Here is a 23,045-nt window from a genome sequence, read left to right on the forward strand (position 1 = left end):
TTCTGCTCGATATTCTAGTTTCCTCCATTCAGATGTCAGATTGGGCATTGTGGGCCTTCTAGGAAACATCAGTGCCATATACCACATTACCTTGTTGTCTCAAGGTAAGGGAACTGTCACCCAGTAAACTGAGATAAATCTTACCATTTAGCCTGCTTTACTAGGTTGCTCTCCCCCAGAGCTAATGCCTTTGAGATTTCTGCTCTTGTATCTTGTACTACTCTGCACTGCATGAATTAGTACCAGACCTCTTTTTTGTTGGATAAATGATGAGCACTGGATACTTACTTGACAACAGTTCATCTGTACATTCCCAGGTTCACACTAAACGAAGCACTTCTGATGCGCATACGTTGGTACATAAAACATACACTCTGGCTTTGGTGTCTCACACGCATTCGATCATTCACAGCAAGCTGTACAAGAACCTTACTACGTGGCTATCAGATAATTTGGTTCAGCTCCATTAGTAGACCTGAACGTTTGCACTGCGCTGCTCTCTTCTCCAATCCCACGGCTTCTCAGGGTTCTCTGACGCCCAAAGCCCTCGACGTGCAGCTCTTGCCTCTCTCTCCCACTGCAAAATATCATAGACCTAGTGGAAAACTTCCAGGAGCAGCATAATCATACACACGTAATTCTGAATTTGGAAAATGTTGCATAGATGCAATTTAGGTACAATGGAATTTTTTACCTGTGCAAATTCTGGGCGCTTGTCGTAAATCTTGAAATGCCATACATGGCCACTCTTCAGCATTTGCTCCTGCAAACTCCAGAATACATTGCTCATATCAGAACTGAACCAATAAAATCATACTAAATAGTTTTTGCTTCACCTGGATGAACACATCATCACAATATATGTCACCCACGTGACGCCCAAACTGGTCCTGTCCATACACATAAATTATGACCCTTTTCCCACCAATGAGCTTCACCAGTGCGTTCTTCGATTCCTTCCCATTAGCCATTTTAAGCTCCGGTGCATCAACGCCCCTTCGAGTCATGAAATAGAGAACACACACTTGAGAACAATATTTCCGATTAGTATTTTGAGTGTGCGAGTTCAAGCTAGAGAGCAATACATTACCTCATTCTGATTCGGTATTTCTTTGCAAGTATCTCTTCACCTGAAATGGTTATAACCCTGCTCATAAATTTTTATTAGTAAGTTGCGCTTTTGATGATTCCATAAAAAGTAAGCATATGAGTGCTGTCGAACTGAATCATATGGCAATGGCGGACAAGACATGGTTGGGTGCCCTCACCATGCACGCACGCACGCAATACTGTGCCTCTACTCTTATATAATAATAAACTCCTAAAATAATAACTGTAAACAACTCTACAAAATTTTACCCAGTTATCTAAATAACTGAATATATCACAATTTTGAATTTTTGCTGACTATTTAAAGTACACAATACCTGTGGTGTTATATAATAACAAAATCCTAAACTAATAACTGTAAACAACTCTACAACAGTTTATCTGATTATTTAAGTAATCTCAATTCTGAAATTTCTCTAACTATTTAAAGTACACTTTGCCTGTGGTGTTCTATAACAAGGAAATCCTAAAATGGTAACTGTAAGCAACTCTACAGCCTTGTATCTTAATTTTGAAATGTAAAAGTCTTCGATGTTATATACGGATTTAAGATATATAAAAGGATTGTAATGGTTCGGTTTGAGTACTTATATCCTGCTTCGTGAAGGCTCCTTAGAAGAGCATCAGCCTTCTGTTAATCCCTATGAGTTCGTGCTTCAGTCCTAGCAATCACCATCTCGTGCACGTCTAGTGGCACATTCGCAGACTCTCTTGGGTCTGTTGTGTCAACATAGGCACTAAAGCCATCTCCATCTCCAACGCACTTGTTGTGAATCTGATAGCAGTATAGATGGGGATCATCAGTCATAAGTAGTTATCTAATATATTGTTTAAAACGTGACATTGTTTTTTTTCAATGGTATATCATATCTGACCGGCAAAGTGTTCAGCACAAACTGTACACCCTCAGGTAGTGAGGATGCTGATCCTGATGGGGGTAATGGGAATGGGATCGGGAGGTTGTAAAATGAAAGAACACCCTGTGGAGAAAAACACAGTTTCAGATGGGATGAGCTGAACATATGTAGCCATTAGTAAAATTTAAAAATGTAATGCAAACTGAAGTGAATTTCTTGAGATAGCGAAGTGTTTAACTGTTGTTATTCTGGTTACAACGTACATGTACTCTCCCCCATTGAACTATTTTAGAACGTAAAAATGTAGGGAAAATCAGGTTACTTACCTCCAAATCAGCTCTCTGAATCCTGCTTAGGGCTGTTGCAATTAGCTGGGCAGCCTCTTCTGGTGTTTTCAGTGGGGGGCTCATATTCTTATATGCCTCCAAAATATTCCGGTACCTATTGTCAATTGTCATGCAAATTAGAAGGTCAAACTATTCCATAATTTTGCCCATAGGACGGTCTCAAACAAAATTTGCCCATAGGACATTGAAGTGGTTCAGCTGTGTTTGTTCTGATTATTTTACTTCTCCATGTTGAAGCATGTTTGGATAAGCATGGACAACCTTGCCATAAGAGAACTCAAAAAACAATTGAACGAGGACCCCTTTTCTTTTTCGCTACTATATCAGAAGCCTTATAACTCTGTTGAACTCAGGGAGTAATTAATTAAAAAGCAACATTGACATCAGTAGGTACACCAAATGTACTAATTATTAAGAAAAGCGTCAAGTGCATAAGCTTTTTGAAATTGCTCCCTACCATTTAGCTTGTGCTTTCTTGGATGATGTAACATGCTGTCCGAGCGCTTCAGGTACCTGAAAATAGGACAAGTAGAATTTCTCTTTACCGTTTCTCATCATTGGAGATTTGGAATACACGGCGCAAAATTTGGGGCAAACAAGGCTGTGAAATTGCCATCATGAATCATTATAATCTTAATATTTGCAAGTGTCTTCGTAGAATATGCTAGCTGTTGCAATGTCGCTGCAGTAAAGGCCCTTGTCAACACACATATCCATCCGAATGCTAAAAGAATCTGAGATCAGATGGATCAAAAAGCAAACTCAGAGGTAAGTTTGATTTGCAATATGTTCCTGCCAAAAACACCCAATCTTGTCCATGAAACGGAACACGACACAAGGTGAAAATATTGTTTCCTGTACTAGTAAACTGCTCTGGTTTAAGTAACAGCAAATTGGTCCAGGAGGTTTGATAGAACACAACAAAATCCATAAAGGGAAGGTCAAAGGCTGAGATTCCTCGAACTCCCAACTTATAAACATAACACATGCGCACGTTGATCTGCACAATCTGTCAGAGGACGATCATGCATGATGACTGACATTCTCCTGTCCTATCCAGGGACTTGCAGTTCAGTGTGACTCTAAAACAAGCACACATGAAGGAAAAGGAACGAATTGCATGTTAACAACCATGGATGCCCATTCGAAGTAGAGGAGGTCCTGACGCAGGGAAGCGACATCGTGATGAGGCCGAGAGGCTGCTGCAGGCTGATCCGTCCTGCCGCTCTGGAGCACGACGCCGTAGTCGGGGTAGTGATGGTCACCATGGTCATCGTTGTCGTCTTCCCCCGTGAAGGTGAAGTCGAGCGGTTGAGAGGAGGATGCTGCAGGCTCATCCTCCCACCTGATGCCGGCGGCCTGCAGCCCGTAGCGAGGCCGAGGCCATGAGGTTGGGCGGTAGCAGGGGTAGTAATCGTCATCACCATTGTCTTTGTCTCCTCCTGTGAAGCACCTGAGGATGTTCCCCATGGATCGACCCCTGCCTTCTCTCCAAGCTCTCTCCGATTCTCTTCTTGGGTCACTCTGCAACGCTGCTGCTGCTGCTGCCTCCACTTCACCTGTAAAGCAGCTAAAAGCTGCCGGCAAGAGGTGAGGTGAGGGAAGGTGAAGAGAAGGCTGCTGGTGGGACCGATTACCACAAGCTGAGAAGACAAAGAAACAAGACTAGGCCGTTGTAGACCTTCATTCAGGAAAATGACCGGCCCAGGCCATTGACTTGAGAACCTGGTCTTGCGTGCTTGTATCGGGAAGCCAACCCCAATATTCCAAAAGGTGCCACAACATTTGCTCAAAAGCAATGTGCTAAAATCCACTCTGGATTTTTCTCACTCGTATAATTTAAAAATCATATTCAATGCTTCTCACGTACCTTCAAAAGAATAGATACATGGTGCTATTACATCTTCAGACACCATTTTTTTTTAAAAAAAAAAGGGCAAACAGCAATTTGGTATCAAGCTTGCGCTGACAGTATGAGTTGTTTGCCCCTCCGAAATGTTGACGATCTTGATCTTCTTTGGAATTACTTGCCTCAAAGATGCCAATATTGGAGATAGTTAAATGCCAACACAGAAATTGAAAACATATGTACAATAATCAATTTCATTTGATTTGAAATATAAGCCCATTAAGAGATTGAACACGTGTCTCCACTCTCCACTATAAACTTTGATTGATTAGACTAAATTGTCTCGACTAGAAAGAGTTATATATTTGGAAAGTGTTTTTCACGATTAAAGTAGGAATTAAATGTTTGTAGAAATTAAATGTTGACGATGAAATCGATCCACAATGGTTGTAGGTGAACTTATATGGCCTATAAACTTAACGTAACTATATTGTCCAAAATTTTAGATGTGCCCCTTCAAATCAAATATAGATGTGCAAATTAATATGAGCATTCTAGACTAGCCGTAGGTATCTAAAATGTGTTCGGTACAAGGCCAACATGCCATGAATCCCAAAGTGTCCCAATCCAACCGGGAAAGTCTGTTTTCATTTTTCTCTTCTTTTCCTTTTCCTGCTTATAGCCTCCCAAAGTTGTAGTCTTGTATTTTTTTCTACCATATCAATGAAACACGGACTATCTTGTGCAAAGTGAAACTGTGAAAGGAAAGATAAGTCACGCAAGCCACTGACAAGTGGTGCTAAGTGCTAACGTGACTATGAATGTTCTTGTGCTTTGCTTTCAGAATGCGCATCTGATTACAAGAAAACTTAAGAAGAGCGAAAAAAATCATGGATTGATCCCTATCGACTAGTAGTAAGTAGTTCTACTAATTTTAATCATTGATGGAACTTCCCCCTCGAGCGGCTGCATTGTTCTTGGGCGGCTGCTGCTGGATGACGAGGATGGAGACCTTGGACGCGAACTCTGCGGAGGCCAGCATGTCCCCCAGCACGCCCAGCTCCGGGAACTCGCTCCAGTCCGACAGCCCGGATGTGAGCGCGGCGCCGGCCGAGCCTTCCAGGTCGTCGCCTTCACCGGCACCGCCCCGGCGGCCGACGATGAGCAGGTCGAACTTCTCGCTCATGGACCTCACCACCGACGCAGTGCCCTCGGCGTCCTCGACCGTCTTCTCGACGTAGACGACGCGTTCGTTGTCGCGGTGCCTGGTCCAGAACTCCTGCAGCACCTCCTCGTCCCTGACCTCGTCGCGCCCTCCCATCCCCACCCAGTTCCTCAGCTTGAACCGCACCACCGTCAGCGACACGCTGCTCCCGGAGTCCTGATCCGGCATCCTGGCCGCGTACGCCAGCGCCTCGCGGTCGTCGGGCCCGCCTAAAAAGTAGAGCGCCACCCTCTGGAGGAGGCTGTTGGCGGCGGTGGCGCAGGCGGAGCCGGCGGCGAGGCCGTGGTCGACGAGGATGGCGACGGAGCAGGGCGCGTAGTGCAGGACGGCGCGGTTGATGGAGCGGATGGCGTTGTTGGCGGTGGCGCGCGCGCCGTCGGAGGACTTGTGGAAGGGCAGCAGGATGAGGTTGGCCTTGCGGCTGTGCGCCAGCGAGCACACGTCGTGGTGCATCGAGCTGTACGGCGCCTGCGCCACGTACGGGCTTACGGTGACGGCGCCCGGGGCCGCCTGCTGCTGCTCGAAGTATCGGAACGCGTTCACGATGCGGTCGGACGGCGTCGGGTTGCTTGTGCTGCTGCTCTTCCGGTGGGGCTTGAGCACGGAGGCGGCGCGGCCGACGAGCTCCGTGAGGTGGAGCACGATGAGCGAGACGGGGGAGTCGCGCGAGGACCCCGACGCCTCGAGCAGGTCGATGAGCGGCGCGGCGTGGTCCTCGCTGTAGAGGCAGGTGAGCACGCGGAGGTCGGCGCTGGGCCGCGCGTCCTCCAGCGTCCGCCGCTTCGCCCGCACGAACTGCCCCGACGGGTCGTACAGCAGCTTGATGAGCGGCGTGGAGACGGCGGTGATGAGCACCATGGACAGCGTGAGCGTGGAGTAGTGCTCCGCCGTGGCCTTCATGGTGTCGCCCCAGTTGTTGATGGCCGCCACCTCCACGATGCCCCGGATGTTGAGCATCAGCGCCAGCACGGTGGCGTCCCGGAACGGCATCGCGAAGAAGAGCCCAGCGGCGACGCACCCCACCAGCTTCCCCGACACGCACAGCGCCACGAACAGCTCCAGCGCGCACCACTTCTCCGAGGTCTCCGGCTTGGTCAGCTCGGCCAGGTCGGTGCGGTACCCGGAGAGCGCCATGTACACCGGCAGGAAGAGCGCGATGAAGAAGGAGTCGAGGCGCTCCGTCATGGTGGCGCCGATGGGCATCCCGCCGGGGAGCGCCAGCCCCAGCATCATCGGCCCGATCATGTACTTGAACCCGATCGCGTCCGTCACCAGCGCCGACAGCAGCGCCGCGATGACGACGACGACGAAGGAACCCTCCGACAGCAGCGACCCCGTCGGGGTGCGCTTGTACGCGATGTACCGGCCCGCCGGGCGCGCCACGAACCCCACGAAGAGCACGAACGCCACGAACGAGGCCAGGATCTGCGCCGTGAACGCCGCCGACTTCGCCTCGGAGACAAGGAAGACCGCCGCGGTGCACGCGCGGAGGAACCAGGAGGTGACGTCGGTGATGAGCGACGCGGTGAGCGCGATGCGGCCGAGGTCGGTGTTGAGGAGGTCAAGGTCGGAGAGCGCGTCGGCGATCACGGGGAACGACGACAGGGACAGCCGGACGGCGAGCTCCGTGATGAGGGAGGAGCCACGCAGATCCTCGGGGAGCGACGGCTGGAGCGCGTGGAACACCGGCAGCGTGACGGCGAGCGGGACGAGCGCGCCGGTGATGCCGACGGCGACGGCGCGGCCGCTGGGGCGGCGGAGGAGGCTGAGGTCGGTCTTGACGCCCATGGAGAAGAGGAACAGGATGAGCGCCACCAGCGACACGCTCTCGAGGATGTAGGTGCCGCGCTCGGAGAAGAGGACGCCGCGGAAGGTCTCGCTGCGGCCCAGCACGGTTGGGCCCAGGAAGACGCCGACGAGCATGTGGGTGACGAAGCGAGACTGGCCGAGGCGGCGGAGCACGACGTGGGCGGCGGCGGAGAGGACGAGGATGACGGAGACCTGGACGAGGAGGAGCGGGAGGGAGAAGCGCAGCGGCTGGTCGCCCAGGAACATGCCCTGTGAGTTCACCAGGTTGTTGTCGTAGCACGCCGCCGCCAGCGGCTTCACCGTCGGCTCCAGCCCACCCGACGACAGGTTCGCCACCGCCGCCATTGATGGTTTTGCTGTTAATTAGAATTGGATGCTATCTAACTGCTAATAAGTGATGGGCACGCTAGGCAGCGCCATTGATCCCTCCCTTCTTTCTTGGCGTTGCTCTGTTCGTGGGCAATGGTGGTGACTCTGCTCTGCATGTGAACCCACAATTCAGTGTGGCAGGGAGACAGTGAAGGGCAATGCAGGCAAGGGACATGAGAGGCTATTTTTAGTTGTGGATGAGAGGGATAATAGACAGAGGGAGACATAGCAGCAATCCAAGTCCAATAATAGAGTTTGAAGGCAACCGTGAATTGGACTGAATTTTCTGACACTTGAGGTCTGAACAAGAAGGGATGATGCAGATTCATGCTTGTTGCTGCTGCTTCAAAGTAAGTAGCTCATCAGATCCTTTAGAACTCGAGGTTCGTAGGCGGGAAAGGTATTTCCACGTGCACATGTGACCATATTGGTTATCTCAGCCGTTCATTTTTCTCACATGGTATCCATCCAACCGTTGAATTCCTACCCGTGATTCTCTCGTGATTCATCTCACCTGTGGTTTCGGCAGGAGGACACCAATGGACCCGGTCGGACCAGCGTTTGCTGTCGCGCGCCTTCAGGCCTCCTTTCTTCGTGGACCAAAAATCTTTCGAATGGGCTGGACTTCGAAAAGTCTGTCTGGCTCGAGTAATTGGGCCTGGTATAGGCCCAGAGAGCGCCCCTGCTTCGGTTCATGGTATCCGATCCACACTCTTTAGATCCAACGGTTTGGGATAGATGAGCCGGGACAGTAAATGAGATACCGTCCGGAGGTGGACGGTAAATCAAATACCGTCCACCCCGGCCTCGCCGCCTCCTCCGCGCTTCGTCTCCGGCGACCACACCGATGCGGATAAGTGAAACGGCTTCACCGGCGAGGTGTTCTCCGCCTAGGAGGGTTCTTCTCGATGGCCGTCCTGGCTCCATGCAGAGCGCCGCCGCTCATGGCCGCGGCTGACTGGGCGTGTGCGGTGCTCGCCGCCACGGCTCATGCAAACCATCCACCCCCAGAATCACGAACAGCCAATTATGCATGCAATGGTAAGACATGACGATTTTCACCGCCGAGCTCAAGAGTTACATTTAAGCAATCCTACTCCAGTCCATCTCACTTTTATCCATCGCAACAACCTGAATGTCAATCCAATCCTAAAACCATTTCTGGCCATTAAGAGCTTGCAGCCATGCACGATAGAGTTTACGTGTAGCGGCCATGAAAACGACTGGTCCCGATTCAATCATCATCATCAATCCCTGTCGTCTTCGTCTTCATCCAGCGAGTTCGTCGACCGCCTCCGCCAGCTCAGCACGCGCCCGATCCGCGGCAGCCTCATCACCGAGTTGGCCCGCGTCACCCCCTCCAAAGCTCTCCACACCGTCGTCCCTTCCTCCGACGCCTCGCCGCCGCCTCTGCTGCTCACAACCCTGCGGAAGCTCCCCGTGAACGACATGCCCGCCTGTTCACGAGGCGGCTTCACGTCTCCTGTGCCTGTGAGGCTCTCCTCGTCAGGAGATGCCGGCCGGTTCAAGAAGAGGCACACGACGGCGCAGTCGTCGACCATGGACGTCGGGTACTTGCACCGCCACGCTCGGACCGCACGGTCGATCAGCTGTCTCGCCGCCTTTGATGGGTCGGTGACCGATGAGACGATCTTCACCACCTCCTTGTTCGACAGCACGTCCCAAATCTGCAACAACAGATTTTGGCAAGGAAAATTGTAACTTTTGATGGTCATGCATGCTAGCATAGGAAAGCCATATTGTCTAAACTTTTTTTTTCTGTTGTCCAATCAAATCGGAAAATCGCTATCAGCTAAAACTATCATGGAATATTAATAAATAGGTGACAGAGATATGTCACTTTCAGTTAACAGTTTCTGCTGTCAATCTAATCATAAAAGGGATTCATGCTGTTTAGTACTCAGATCATTTGGAATAGAACTGCAAACCTGTCTACTTAAAATTGAAAGTGATAGAAATCTGAAACTTCCAATCAAATAAACGAGTTTCCGTTTTTATTACCCCATCAGTTGCAAGCACCAAGAACTCGTCCTTTTCAGATAACTTCCTGCAGTAGACTTCAGGTGTGCAGATAAGGCCATGGCTCTTCAGGCAGAAGTCCCCGAAGGCCCTTGCCATGGCGAGACCTGGAGCATCCTGGTCCGGCAACCACATCCTAGGCACGTCCGGTTCGTCATCCATGGCGAAAACTCGTCCCTTGCAGTTCAGAATCCTTGCGAGTTCACCTATCGCGAGTGCACAACAACGTAAAATGCAATCAAGAAAATGTACACATACATTTCAAGAAAGTTAAGATGCTCGCTTACTTGGAAGATCTGGCTTCAAGTCAGTTGTCAGTTGGACTGGGATCAGCCGGTCCTTGCTGTCCCGGGTGCAAAGAACAGCTCGTGAGTCACCCAAATTGGCGATGAACAAGTGATCACCCTATGCATAAGAAGTATGATTAGCGAAAAGAATAGGTAAGATTTACACTTCGGTTCCAATTCAGCTAGTTCAGTTCCTGGTCTTTCAGAATCTAAGTTTTACTGTGTACCAAAAGCAGTACTGATCCACTGAAAAAAAAAGGAGAGAGGATACAGTATATGCATTTTTCTGAATTTTATTATTGCCAGTACAATAAGTTGCAAGCTTGTAATCGTAGTAGAACTAGTACCTGCCTAACAACAGCGACTGCTGTTGTGCCACTACAAATGCAGTCAATTTCTGAATGTTGCCTCAGCTCCTCATCCACCTGCTCAAATGTCTTGACAAATATGTTTTTCCATGTAGACAACAGGTGTTTCTCATCGCTTGTATCATCACTAGATGTGGTGGAGTCTGACTTGTCAGAGGAATCCAAATCTGTATTGCTTGAAGTGTCTTGTTCAGTTCTGAGCTTCGAAGTATCGGTTGAGGGATCTTCTTGTTCTCCAGTTTTGGGCTTCAAAGCAGAGGATAGTTTCATGGGAAGGGTGTCACGGACATGGCGAGCAACTTCCCGGCCACGAGGGCCATGCCCATCAAATACCCCGCAGAAGATGTGGCCTTTGTGGCCAGCAAAGTCCTAAGCATCTTGAAACAATTGCGACACATCATGATTTAATCGAATTATTGCTCACATAAAAGGGGAAAGCTAATGTACTTGCATTGGTGATACTATTGATGTAGTAGAAGATATGGATGTGCCCTCATAATTTTCATATTGCTGATGTAGTGATGAGGTTCATGTACAATACAAACTTTCAGGACATTGGTGGGCAATAAATATGGCGAAGTACATGCAATACTTAAGGTAAATTTCAGTTTTGCAAGAAATTTCATTATGCTGTAAGAATTCAGTTTTGAGCAATGTAGAGATGGATACAGTGCACTTTGCTAGTTCTAAATGCAACTTGTAGAGGGCAGAGAATCTTGCAAACAACACCGTGAAGCAGAGGTTGCTTAATCATTGCAGAGCTCGTGCAGGTGGTTAGAGAATTGAGGTGAATTTCAGGTTGCAGAGTTTAGAGGTGGATCCGGTGCATTGTTGTTAAACAAAGTTGTGGATGCATTTGGCAGTGGGTAGGCAAACTAAAGTTGGCATGCCCTGTGAGCATCACATCGCAGCTTGTTGGGATGCCAGAAGGAGACGATACTTTGTAAGAAAGGGGGGAGATACCTGGCAGACGGCCATGGCGTCCTGGTTGGCGCCCTTCCAGCCTTGCTTGGTGTGCATGGAGGCGGCGGCGGTGGTCCAGAGGTGGTGGTGGAACACGTCGTCGTGCATCCATGGGAATCCCAACCCTTGCTCGTCGTCGTCGAGGTCCGCCTTGGCCTTGCTGCAGCAGATCCCCATTGTTGGTTGCGCGTGAGCTCCGTCCTCTCCTCTCCCTCCTCTGCAACTGCAAGCACAAGCAGGAGGCAGCCTTGTTTAATGGATGCATCTTCTTTGGTTGGTTCGTGGATGGATGTGGGTGGGGGTCCACACCGCCGGCATTAATGAGGACCGGTAGGGAGTAGTCATGGAATGGAATGGTGCACGGACAACGGAACGGACATACTAGCATGAGTCCATGACACACAGGAGCATCCATCTTGGGCAAGGGGACGATGCAGGGCAGCAGCTGCCGTTGGCCGGTGGCTCGTACGTAACGATGTTGAAGCTTGAGCATGGGAGCCCCCCAAAGGCAGTTGCCCTGCCCTGCCGGCTGTCCTGTGTCCAAGGCATCGACGACGGCAACGGATAGGAGGCAAGGTTGGCAACTGCCTCCTGCCACGTGATGCCTGTACCCCATGCCACATTCGCAGTTGGCACCGCTTCATCTTCTTCGTTCAATGCTAGGCTACCCAAAGGCCATAGCCCATGGCCATGGCTGCCTACCTACCTACATATCTTGGAGTCTTGCTTTTGCAGAGGGAGATGCCGTCGCCCGTTGCTCTCGCCTCCTACCTGTCCGTGCCACTCAGCCTTCAGTTCAGTCCGCTATGAGTGCCCTCCAATTTCATCCTGGATTCCAACCACACGTAAAGCCACTTCATTCCAGCAATCCAAAAAATCATGCACCAGCCATGGCCACATCATCACACAACTGGCACAAGGCTCTATCACCCAAATTCAATCATCTCTTCAATAACAGTATCTTCCATTCATCTATATGCTGCTACACATACAAAAAGAGAAATCCATGCTTTTTTGTTTGTCAAAATTGTAACCTACTCCCTGGTTTCACCACTTGACCAAAAAAAAAGCTGGGATGGATCTATTCATCTATATTACCATACAACATGAGCATACTTCTGCTCAAACTATTAAGTATTGACACAGTACTCTGACTATTACACTACAAAATTTTGAGCTCCTTCATCCTTAGGCCTGACTTCTGAATGCCACTCAAGAACCCCTCCATCGCCATGATGCATGCCCTTCCTTCCCACAAACACTACACTTCAGGCCTTCTCATCGTACAAGCACATCTTGTGACTGTTGCTTCCATACATCACAAGGTTCCACCTCAACCTACACAGGACCACATCTATTATTAGCCACTTTGGTGTTCACAGGTTTGTAATTTTACTAAACACAAATCCATTGAACACAAAAGATTATAAGAGGAGGGTTGTCCTATGTTTATTTGTTTTTCAATACCATTTATAAACAAAGCAAGGGCACCACAATAAAGGGGGACAAAGCCTCCTTGTCACCGCGGATTTCATAGATTTTTAGTTTTTCTCAAGTTAGAATACGCAGGAGAGCTGCGTATCATTTTTAGAGTTTTTTTCTCAAGTTAATACACAGTCTTGTAACTTTGCAAGACCAATGGGATCTCCAAATACAAAGCAGGAAAGCCAGTTTGATGGACGCAAGGATTCAACATAATGCAGAGGCAAAACAGGCAAGCTGAAAGAAAAATGAACAATACCTTAAATGGTTTGTTGATCCATTGGAAAATACAACCACGTGCCTCAACATTTTTTAGCATATGAGGAGGCATCATGGATTTGAATGCTTTATGAAGCTTCACTTTTGTCAAACCACCACAGACCATGAGAGCAGCTATCAAGCCATTAGGCGTAATACCAGCTAAATGTACAATGGTCATGTTCTGCAAGCCACATATGCTAGAAAGTGAAAGCAGTCCAATGTCGGTGACCGAACAGTATGACAAGTTTATCTGTGATGAGACATACGTGCTATCAGCAAAACGAAAAGTAAAACATACATGGTACTAATAGATTTCAGCTACAGGAGAAAAGATGTGATACCTGACGGAGGCTATGAGAAAACTGTGAAAGGTGAAGCATGCCCACATCATTAATCTCAAAGCATTTCTTGATATCAAGCTTGGAAAGCAGCCTGCACCCCATTGCTATTCCCGAGAGCCCTGTGGATGAAACCCTGGGACAGCCACGGATCTCCAGTGTATTTAGCTTTGTGCATTTTGAGAGGGACATCAGTGAACGGTCTGTTATTTCTGTGCAGTAGGATAGATTGATGGATTCTAGTGTTGGACAGCCTTGAGCAATCTGAATAACCCCTTCATCACTAATGCCTCCACACCTGAAACAGAAACTATAAGTCAGTTTAGCCACAAAAAAAACCAAAGAAAGAGAACCACAAGGCATGTCTAGTAATGACCTGTACAAATCAATATCTTGGAGTTTTGGGCAAGACTTTCCAATGTGGGCCAGACCTTCATCACTTATCCTCAAGCAAATGCCAATTTTTAGGCTCGAAAGATTGCTGCATCCGGCGAGAGCTTTCAGCCCTGCACAAAAAATATTCATAGTCAACTTTATGTCAATTTGACAAAAAAAAATTCAACATTCAGTTCAGTAAGTACCTTCATCATCCAAATCACTGTCAGTAAGGTCCAGCTCTTCCAAATGAGAACAGTGCTTCCCAATTAGTTGGAGTGCTCCACTTGAAACATGACTACAAGACTCCATCCTCAGAGAGATGAGGGAAGTGCACGAACCAGTGATGGCAGCTACTGAAACATCAGTGATATTGCGACAACAAGTGATGTCCAGCTTCTGCAGATTCTTTAGTTTTGACACAGCAAAAGAGAGTTCCGTATCTGTCACTCCAGAGCACTTGCTAAGACTTAACTCCCTAATAGAAACACAAGAGCTTCCAATTTCTTTTAGTCCATCAGCCATGAACTTGCAACCCTCCAGCTTCAGGGTCCGCAGTTTAGAAATTTTTTGGAGGCTTCTCAACATACAAGGAGTAACCTGCTACAAGAAGGATGTAAATTAAGCTGCGAGATATGCCTAGGTGATACAACAGTAAGACTAGATGATTAGCTGCTTACAGGACAGCAGTATGAAAGATCCAGTTCCAATAGATTCGGTATCGATTTCACTATGGATGAAACTCCCACATCAGTGATGTTCTGACAATGAGACATATCAAGCACCTGCAGTGGTACAAACATGGAAGATCAGTAAGCAAAGTTTTGTGCTGCTATCAAACACATGTTTTAGTACAACATAACTAGTTCAGATCAGGCATCAACAGTGTTCAGAACCTAACAGTGTAAGCTCAAGCAGTAGTTGAAGCAGAAAATACTACTCTAGTGTTTTGAATGAAGGTGATGCATTGATACTGACAGGTCAAAAAATATGGCAAATTACAAAGATTGCCTCACCTGCAGTGATTTACTGCATTCTTTCTCAAGACTAGCAAGGGCATCATCATCAATTCCAATACACCCCACCAGTGTCAACACCTGGAGATCGGGTAGCTTCATGATGGCAAGAAAGCTCTCTTTTGTGATCTGCAACATAAGACACGTTTGCATTAGTTCAGCACGGTATGATAGGTGCGTTCAGTACTCAGAGAAGTGCAAAAGAAACTGAATCTATGTCCACACAAAATGCACAGACGAGAAAAGAAACCATAGTTGGCTACCAAAGCTTCTGATACTTTGTTGCAAAGATCAATTGCTAATTTGCTATGTACCGATAAGAGCACTTGCAGATCAAGAATATTATAGTACACTGCAGTGGTCCAATTCGCTAACACTAACTGAAGCCAGTAGATTCAGCAAAGGAAGTAACCGAAGGCAGTAGATTTAGCAACGAAAAAATAACAAAGTACTGTGCTCCGATGATAATTCAAGATTTCAAGGGGAAGATTTCATGCCTTGAAATTAAAATCAAGGAAACTACTGCAGGAGGAAAGAAAGAAAGAGTTTTCCGGCGCCTCGATCCAAGCAGAAATGAAGAAATCAAGAAACACACGGATGCGGCGCTCACCATGGTGTAGGAGAGATCCAGGGTGGTGAGGTTCTTGCACTTGAGGGCGAGGAGGTGGAGCCCCAAATCCGTGACCCCCAGGCACCACTTGAGGGAGAGGTCCCTGAGGTCCGTGCATCCGACGGCGACGCAGCCGAGCCCCATGTCGGTGAGCGCCTTGCAGCGCGAGAGAGACAGCCTCTGGAGCCTCCTCATCCGCGCCACCTCCGCGGCTGCCGTGTCGCCAAGATCGACCCCATTGGAGAGGTCGAGTTCGGCGAGGTCCGGGCACGCCGTGGCGAGCGCGGCGAGGCCCGCGGCGCCGAAGCCCCAGGAGCGGGAGAGGTCGACGGCGCGGAGGGAGGATCCGGATGAGGAGGATACGGCGGCGAGGGCGGCGTCGGGGACGCGCGCGCAGAGGGAGAAGTCGAGGCGGGATGCGGACGGGTAGCGGGCGAGCGCGGCGGGGAGGAGGTCGGCGCGGAGCGGGCGGAGGAGGCGGCGGTGTCGCGACTCGGCGGCGTGGCATGCGCGAGAGGCGAGCGCGAAGGACTTGAGCGCCCGCGGGTCGGCGGCGGCGACGCGGTCGAGGACGAGGAAGAGGAGCTCGTCGGCGAGGGCGTCGATGGGGGCGGGGGATGGGGAGAGGCGGCGGCGCTTGGGGTGGCGGTGGGCGGCGGCCATGGTGGGTTCTTGACCGGGATGGGTGGCTGCAGAGGAGGAAGGAGAGGAATGGAGAGGGAGGGAGGGAGCAGGGGAATGATGGCCGCCGGCGATTGGGCTACGCAACAAGAATAACTAACCAAGGAGGGGAGATGCCGAGACTGCCCCTGGAAGGTGTTGTTCTGGGCGCGGCGAGTTGCGCGCCTGGTTTCCATGTTTGCCCCTACGCTCCTGCGGCTGGTCGGCAGTCAGCGGGGGTAGTATGGGAACAGGAGAATCTGATTGGGGAGAAGGTACGGTACGGAGGGCGTACCTCCCGGGGGCAGAAGTGGAAAGGGAAAAGAGAGGAGTGGGAGTGTGTCAAGCGGGGAGGGGGCGATACGGGGGAGGACGGAACGAGGACCGCATCGTACACCCTGCGAGTGCGGACGGGTACGAAACGCCAACGCGAATCGCACTGGGTGCGTAGCGTACCCGTGTCGCCGACATGTGGGCCCCAGCACCTGGGTTCATGAAATCAAAGCGTGGGGAGAGGACTTGCGTGTGGATAGTTGTTGACTGGTCCCGGCCTCCCCGGGGACGGACGGCGTTTTCCGCGTCAGCGACACGCTATTCCGTTCCGTCCTCTTCCACAGGTGGACCGTAATTTATGTGGTACGGACACCATTACCCACAATAATTACCACTATAGTATATCAAGGACTACTACACGGCCCCACAACAATTCCACGGCCGCAAAGTCCAAACTAACACCAGTGTCGGGTCATAATTTTATTGTACTACTACCAAAACTGCCATGTCATCTTTCTAATGGAACGAAACTGTCACTCACTCACTCTCAGTGCATAGTATTATAGACAGCCTACAACATTTAATTTTTGCGTGGAGTTACGATAAATATATCTTGCGATGAAACTATAACATCCTTAGTGCAAGTTTCATCGGATTCCATGGAACTTGGTAATTGTACCAGGTGCGTATAACGGGATGAAACTCTCTTCTCCTCCCTCCTTATAATTAACCTGCCAAGTCAGCAGTTTTGTTGATGTGGTATATGATTTAATTCTGATGAAACCTCATGACACTTCCATTAAAACTGGCTGAAGCTTAAATTTCAAGAGCAATATAGTAGACGCTGTCCAAATAATTTTATACTCAACTAATATAAAATGCCACCACCTGAATGCAGACAGGGAATATCGTCCAACTAGCCAAACCAAAGTTTCATATCATAGATTTATTGATGGAGACATGCAATATATCCAATGGGCACTTAATAAAGAAAAATAACAGCATCCAACTTTTTCTCTTCTACCAGATTCCGGTAGTGAACAAAGATAAAACAGCAGGTAAATCATATACTTAACAATTTTTTCTCTTCTACGTTTCAAGCTAAACCCAGCCTGATTACTCCCCCAAATCTTTTTCGTGAGAGGTGGTCATATATTATCGATCGTGTAATAGAGAGAAAAATATGAAATGCCTTTTCTGCTAGCACCACAGGACTAGGACGGTTCCTGAAGATGTGGATAGAGCAAAGAATATATGTTAGGTATCTGTCAATGTAAGACCTAACTGGAGATGGTTCCACTCCCACAAAGATTGCAGAGCTACTCGAATGATAACCTCTCCACCGTTCACTGTGCTGAGCATCTAGCAAAGGCATTTTTTTTTCATGCACATACCTAAATGTTGTCCATTCAGCCTCCTTTTGTCCTTACTAATCCAGGTCTCTACTTTAGCCTCTCTCTTTTTTTTCAATCATGGTAGCATGGTTAAGCCAGAACTGTCAAAAGACTCAAAAATGGTTTTAAAAGCATAAATGGTTTTTCAAAAATGTTTTTTTAGGTTGAGACGCATAAAATGGTACTATATAAATTTAAAAGCGATATTTAATCATATTTATATTGTAGAGGGAGATATTAATTTGTAGAGGGATTTGCTCCCTTTTGAATTTTGACATAAAAGTTTTTTCCCCCAATACAGAGATAAAGTTTGCGGTGCTTATTGTATTATTATATCATATGAAACTTTTGTCTTATGAATTTTGCAGAATGATGCTTAACTTTTGTATGGGCCAAAGAGACATAGTTGTAGAAGATTTGATCAGATGATATACATTTTCCGGGGAGCAGACCTAACATTCTGCCTCTCATGGGCCGATTTTTTTTTTAAGAAGCTATACATGAATTGTTAGGATGAGACCTAATATTCCACCCGGCCCCCTGATTCACGAAGAGCAAAGGTTTATTTTTTTAGTAGTAGCGCTGCAAGCGGGGAAAGAAAAGTTAGGTTGACGTTGGTGGTCTGCGGTGCCGTACTGTAGGGCGTGATTGGTTACCCAGATGAGACCGTCCGATCCGTTATCCAGTACAGAACGGTGCGCTGACTGCTTGTATATTTTCCCTGTACCTTTCCATTCACTTGAGCCCTTCCGTCCTGGTTACTCTCGTACCTGAAGTCTGAGCTTCCCTCACTAGCCGGGATAGCTTGGTGCATGCATGGTGCAAGGACTCATGTATTAGTCATCTAGAGTTTTGGTACTTGCATGTATCCAAACAAGAACTCGCTTTATATAGGACGATAAACACGACCACCTGTGCAAGTTTGGTTGCTTTGATCCTGCGCAGCTTGAGCATCCTGAACCGAGGAGCAAACTGCAACCAATCACGCCCGTACTGAAAAGGACGGATGGGATTGGTGCTTGGTCCTTACATTGATCAGCCCGGTAGTCACCTCACCCTGATAACCACTCCAGGCTTTGCATCACTGGACTATATATAAAAAAAAGAGTATGTATCTTCCTGGAAGGCTCTATCTGATGCTCAGCCTATCCGCCTACCAGGTATCTCCTCTCCCAATTAAAAGGTACTCTATTCTACTCCTAAGTGCAAAGGTTTATATTATTTTCTTACAAAATAGATCAACATAGGAGGATCTAGGTGATTTTTCATTAAGAAGAAGAATAGCCATCCAAATTCGAGTTAGAGGGGACTCGAATCTGGGTGGTTAGAGTCCCACCCTAACCAGTTAAGCTAGGCTCACTTCCTTATACGATTTTCTTACAAAAACAAGTATTCTTTGTAAGGTTTAAGGAACATAGTTTGTCATAAGAACTCTATCCTGCTTAGTGCAATGTTTATATATGATTCTCTGAATGTGAGCTATACGCTGCTGAAGATAGCGCCTTTGACCTGAAAACTGACGCGGCCGCCATCGCCAGGCAAGGGGCAAAACAATAGAAGAAGCTTCCGGGATCCACTACAGAAGCAAGTGGTGGTCGTACAGTTGCTACGGAATGGCGTCATCGCGCACGGGGATCTGATCCGGTCCACCTGCAATCGCAATTTGCAGCTGTTGTTTCTGCTCTGCTGGTTCCTCCACAGCCTATCTACGAGTACGCAAGAGTACTGCAGCATCATCATCCATCATCACAATTCACAATCCTTTTCCCTTTACGAGTCCGTTATTCGTAGGCATCACCCACCAATCAGCATCTTATTCTGGGTATACTTCAACTCTACTGTACCAAGGTAATAGCAGCTAATCAAATGAAAAGAAAAATAAACTAGAAGTACATTGAATCATAACATGGATGGAGTGAGCAACGAAAGCTCTTTTCCTTTTTTTTTTCTAATATAAGCAAAGCAACGACTGATCGGCTCCAACAAGGATTGCATTACATTACACCACGGTAGGTATGTAATGCTGATGCTTCATGCATCAAACTTACTTAACCAACCTTCTCCCATCCATAAATCACACCACCATCTTGCTCTATCATCCACACAAACACATGCTCTCCACACTCCCCCCACCCTAGTCCCTACCCATGCATGCCAAGCCCAATGCACACTACCAAGTCCCAGATTGAAGGAGAACCCTCTGATATCACACACCTTAGAGCATGCCCTGCAAACCAGTTGGAAACAGCCATCAGCAATTCAACACATGATGATGACCATAATGACAACGAGATGCAAACAAGTTATCGGCCAGCTCCAACTTCTACTGCCAATGACCACCAAGGCAGCTGCCAAGTTATGGTATCCAGCAAAGATGGAACTATGGCACATACGGTCTCCCTTGTTTTTAAAATTGATACACGCCGTACGTCAAACAAATCTCAAAGAGACAAAGACAACTGTTACTTTTGGTTCATGTATTAGGATCATGTGGCTCCTCTTATGGGAGTAACCAAGTACTAAGGAAAACCTAAATACATGTCCAGCTACCACATAACTAAAAGGGTTGGAATCACAGTACTCAAAGCACTGTTTTCCTGATTCAACTTGTAACACAAGTCACAAAACCATATAGCAGTGATGAATACAGGAAAAATTACAACCGCATGAGGACTAACTCCAGAAAAGCAAAACTATATCACACAACTGAACTATGGGAACTTCATAGGCACTGCAGTTAAGATCAAGGAGAGAGACAGAGAATGGTGAACTTAAGCTTTTTCAGAGAGCATAGCTGATTCTTCATTTTTCTTAGCTTCTTTTTCCTTGGTAGCCTAAATAAGTCCTAGCAATTTGTAGATAAATGTAACTTTGCAACAGCCTATGCAACTAGCCTATGTTTCTATGTAATTCCTATCCACAGGATTAATATGAAGGGTAGTTTCCCCTCCCATTTTCCCATTAAAAAATATGGTATGGATATCTTCAGATTTTTTTATTATTATACCAAAAGCAGTCAGTCACAAGACCCATGTGGCACATCAAAAATGAAATTACCAAAATCGGAATGCAAATTGGAGCTGCTAATGAACCATTTCAAGTCACTAAAAATCTGCATGACATACTAAAAACAAGTTTGACGGAACCCCCTCAACTTGGTATACATACCATGCTAAGACCAAAAACACTTTGGTCTTATTGCATTCCTGCGTATCTATACCTCAGCAGCAGGTTCCGGTTCTCCTACAAAATAATATGAATAAAAATAAGGAAATTGAATTTGGAAAGCAATTCAATAATAGAGTGAAAGAACGGATATCAATAATTGATGAGCAGTGTCCATTATTCACTCAGGAATAACTGAGGAAGGGGCCATAAATAGAAACCTGATCAGAAGATAAGGGCATGGATTTTTTTGATGCAACACAGGATTAATCTTTTCAGAGAAAGTTATTCTGATATCAATGCAAGAGGAGCAAGTGCTTCTGGTAGTTTGGTAATTTGACTCCTGACAGTTAGGACCTAAGAAGCCCCAGCTTATGGGCTAATTTTCACAGGGTCCCAAACGTAAACACTAAACAGTGCTCCGCAGGTGTAACAAACAAATCAAATGGCTACAAAATAAGAGTTTGAAACCAGATAAAAAAGGCCATTATCACTTCCTCCATCTCTCTTCCTCTGATTCACCATCTAACACATTTGCTTGTCACGAAGAAGAAAAGCTACAAGCCTGAAACCTCACAAGAGTTATTTTACCACAATCTCACCAAACATTTTTATCAGTGCGGCCCAGTATATGCCATCTATCTGTTTTCCAACATTGGAAGTCCCCCTAGGATGGTACAGACCTATCTGATGACCTCCACGCCACAGCTGGACTGGTTTGCGACTGCATTTTTGTTCATTCGTGTTGGGCATGCTAGAATTGAGATTCTTGTTTCCTTTCCATTTCCCTTTTTATAGTTAGTGTTGGTGCTTCTTGCCATATACAATCAATAATACAGCAATTACAAGCCCCTGATGCCCATCTGATATGACTTTGTAAATTACCAAGATTCTAAGAGTTATTCCTTCCCCAAAAGAAAAGACGAAAATAAGAACAAAAATGCAAGGGTTATCTAATAGATGGTCTCCTTAGCTTGTTACCGGTTGCTTGGTACCAATGCATGCAACTGGTTTGAAACAAGGAGCCCATTGGAGAGTTTAGGCCACCTTGAATGCTGAGTGGACGGCAACACTGGTTTGTGTTAAATGGAAGCAACTGTAAATATGGATTATAGTCGCAATCCAACAGTTGCAGTTATTTTAAAACACAGACCAAAGAGCTGAGCAACACATCGACTACAAATCCGCAACGCAAGAAGGCAAGAACCCTTCTTCCCTTAACTACTACAGTACATCTTCTCACTCTATGCAACCACACCCAATTCTTCTGCTAGACATTTTGAACAATAACCCAATTACACGCTACCGCAGCTCTGCATGGAAATCAATTAATGAGGTGTGAGAACATAGAGAGAAATTGCAGGATTTGATAAACAGACCTGCTCGAGAACACGGAGATTGCTCTGCTCCACCTCCCTGGCGAGCTTCTCCAGCTTCCTGAGCATCCCTGCATACATGTCATCCATCTCTGCCGCCTGCCCTGCTGCAGAGCCCAGGACCCCTTGCAGCCTCCCGATCCCAAACCCGTCCACGATTTCATCCACCGCCTTCTGCTCTCCAATGGTGTGAGTGTGACGTTGACCTGTGGGCTCTGGCGACGAAGGCTGAGGAATCGACAGGCAGGGCATTGGAGATTCTGGGTAGAAGGCGTGGTACTGGTCCCTGAAGCCGGGGCCGACGTTGACGACGCTAATGGAGGCCGGGACGAGGCGGGATCCGAGGAGGAGGAAGGCGCGGTAGTCGTAGGAGTGGGTGGAGAAGTTGGGGGAGGCGGAGGGGGAGACGAGGATGAAGAGGAGGGGATGGGCGATGGTGCGGCCTTCTATGGTCTTGGAGAGGGAGTTGGCGAGGGCGAGCTCGCGCATGGAGGGGCGGAGCGCGGTGCGGCGGCGGGAGGAGAAGAAGCCAACGGCGGAGGAGGGATCCGAGGAGGGGGCCTGGAAGCGGCCGAGGGGATCGGAGAGGGAGGAGGGGTGGGAGAGGGAGCAGTGGCCAGAGACGGAGATGGAGAGCGCCGGGGCGGGCGGTAGGTCGTCGTAGTCGGAGAGGGAGGCAGGCGGCGCGGGGAGGTGGGAGGCGCGGCCGAAGAGGAGGCCGTCGCAGTCGCCGGCGGCGGCGGCGCAGCGGTGGAGGAGCGCGGCGAGGGCGGCGCCGGAGATGGAGAGGTTGGGCACCGGGGCCGGGGTGGCGCCGTCGCCGAGGGCCATCGGATCGGGGATCCTCTGTCTCTGTGGACTCTGCTGCTGT

At 48.0% G+C, this 23,045-nt stretch overlaps 4 protein-coding genes and 1 pseudogene across 5 annotated transcripts; all 5 read right to left on the reverse strand.

The window, feature by feature from the left end:
* Positions 1-256: 256 nt before the first annotated feature.
* LOC117866872 (probable staphylococcal-like nuclease CAN2) lies at positions 257-4,051 on the reverse strand (annotated as a pseudogene).
* Positions 4,052-5,052: 1,001 nt separating this feature from the next.
* Positions 5,053-7,725, reverse strand: LOC117833947 (cation/H(+) antiporter 15). Its single transcript, XM_034713536.2, has one exon. It carries the CDS (start codon positions 7,540-7,542, stop codon positions 5,098-5,100), a length of 2,445 nt encoding a protein of 814 aa, XP_034569427.2. The 5' UTR covers positions 7,543-7,725; the 3' UTR covers positions 5,053-5,097.
* An 868-nt stretch (positions 7,726-8,593) lies between these two features.
* Positions 8,594-12,037, reverse strand: LOC117833454 (probable protein phosphatase 2C 73). Its single transcript, XM_034712948.2, has 6 exons — positions 11,607-12,037; positions 11,225-11,447; positions 10,241-10,630; positions 9,894-10,011; positions 9,589-9,812; positions 8,594-9,254 (listed from the first exon to the last, which is right to left on the reverse strand). The coding sequence occupies exons 1-6, from the start codon at positions 11,771-11,773 to the stop codon at positions 8,814-8,816; spliced, it is 1,563 nt and encodes a 520-aa protein (XP_034568839.1). The 5' UTR covers positions 11,774-12,037; the 3' UTR covers positions 8,594-8,813.
* A 134-nt stretch (positions 12,038-12,171) lies between these two features.
* On the reverse strand, positions 12,172-16,019 carry LOC117833453 (F-box/LRR-repeat protein 3). Of its 2 annotated transcripts, none has more exons than XM_034712946.2 (8): positions 15,307-16,019; positions 14,697-14,825; positions 14,361-14,465; positions 13,887-14,283; positions 13,682-13,811; positions 13,309-13,603; positions 12,966-13,217; positions 12,172-12,562 (listed from the first exon to the last, which is right to left on the reverse strand). In XM_034712946.2, the coding sequence occupies exons 1-8, from the start codon at positions 15,967-15,969 to the stop codon at positions 12,503-12,505; spliced, it is 2,031 nt and encodes a 676-aa protein (XP_034568837.1). In that variant the 5' UTR covers positions 15,970-16,019; the 3' UTR covers positions 12,172-12,502. The 2 variants fall into 2 exon arrangements, with proteins under 2 accessions (XP_034568837.1, XP_034568838.1); XM_034712947.2 differs by having other exon boundaries at positions 13,887-14,280; positions 15,307-16,018.
* A 3,525-nt stretch (positions 16,020-19,544) lies between these two features.
* LOC117833891 (uncharacterized) lies at positions 19,545-23,045 on the reverse strand. The gene is made up of 3 exons (XM_034713486.2): positions 22,178-23,045; positions 20,802-20,876; positions 19,545-19,860 (listed from the first exon to the last, which is right to left on the reverse strand). The coding sequence occupies exons 1-2, from the start codon at positions 23,003-23,005 to the stop codon at positions 20,829-20,831; spliced, it is 876 nt and encodes a 291-aa protein (XP_034569377.1). The 5' UTR covers positions 23,006-23,045; the 3' UTR covers positions 19,545-19,860; positions 20,802-20,828.

The sequence above is a fragment of the Setaria viridis genome, chromosome 8 (genome assembly GCF_005286985.2).
Source record: "Setaria viridis chromosome 8, Setaria_viridis_v4.0, whole genome shotgun sequence".
Classification (NCBI taxonomy): Eukaryota; Viridiplantae; Streptophyta; class Magnoliopsida; order Poales; family Poaceae; genus Setaria; species Setaria viridis.

Excerpts from the sequence above, each read along its gene's own strand:
- LOC117833891 (XM_034713486.2), bottom strand. The coding sequence starts at position 23,005 with ATGGCCCTCGGCGACGGCGCCACCCCGGCCCCGGTGCCCAACCTCTCC. Across the intron at positions 20,877-22,177 it reads ATCTCCGTGTTCTCGAGCAG|GAGAACCGGAACCTGCTGCT; the intron begins GTCTGTTTATCA and ends ATTATTTTGTAG.
- LOC117833453 (XM_034712946.2), bottom strand. The coding sequence starts at position 15,969 with ATGGCCGCCGCCCACCGCCACCCCAAGCGCCGCCGCCTCTCCCCATCC. Across the intron at positions 14,466-14,696 it reads AATGCAGTAAATCACTGCAG|GTGCTTGATATGTCTCATTG; the intron begins GTGAGGCAATCT and ends GTACCACTGCAG. Across the intron at positions 13,604-13,681 it reads CAAGATATTGATTTGTACAG|GTGTGGAGGCATTAGTGATG; the intron begins GTCATTACTAGA and ends TTTCTGTTTCAG.
- LOC117833454 (XM_034712948.2), bottom strand. The coding sequence starts at position 11,773 with ATGCCTTGGACACAGGACAGCCGGCAGGGCAGGGCAACTGCCTTTGGG. Across the intron at positions 11,448-11,606 it reads TGTGTCATGGACTCATGCTA|TTGCAGAGGAGGGAGAGGAG; the intron begins GTATGTCCGTTC and ends TTGTGCTTGCAG. Across the intron at positions 9,813-9,893 it reads CTTGAAGCCAGATCTTCCAA|GTGAACTCGCAAGGATTCTG; the intron begins GTAAGCGAGCAT and ends CACTCGCGATAG.
- LOC117833947 (XM_034713536.2), bottom strand. The coding sequence starts at position 7,542 with ATGGCGGCGGTGGCGAACCTGTCGTCGGGTGGGCTGGAGCCGACGGTG.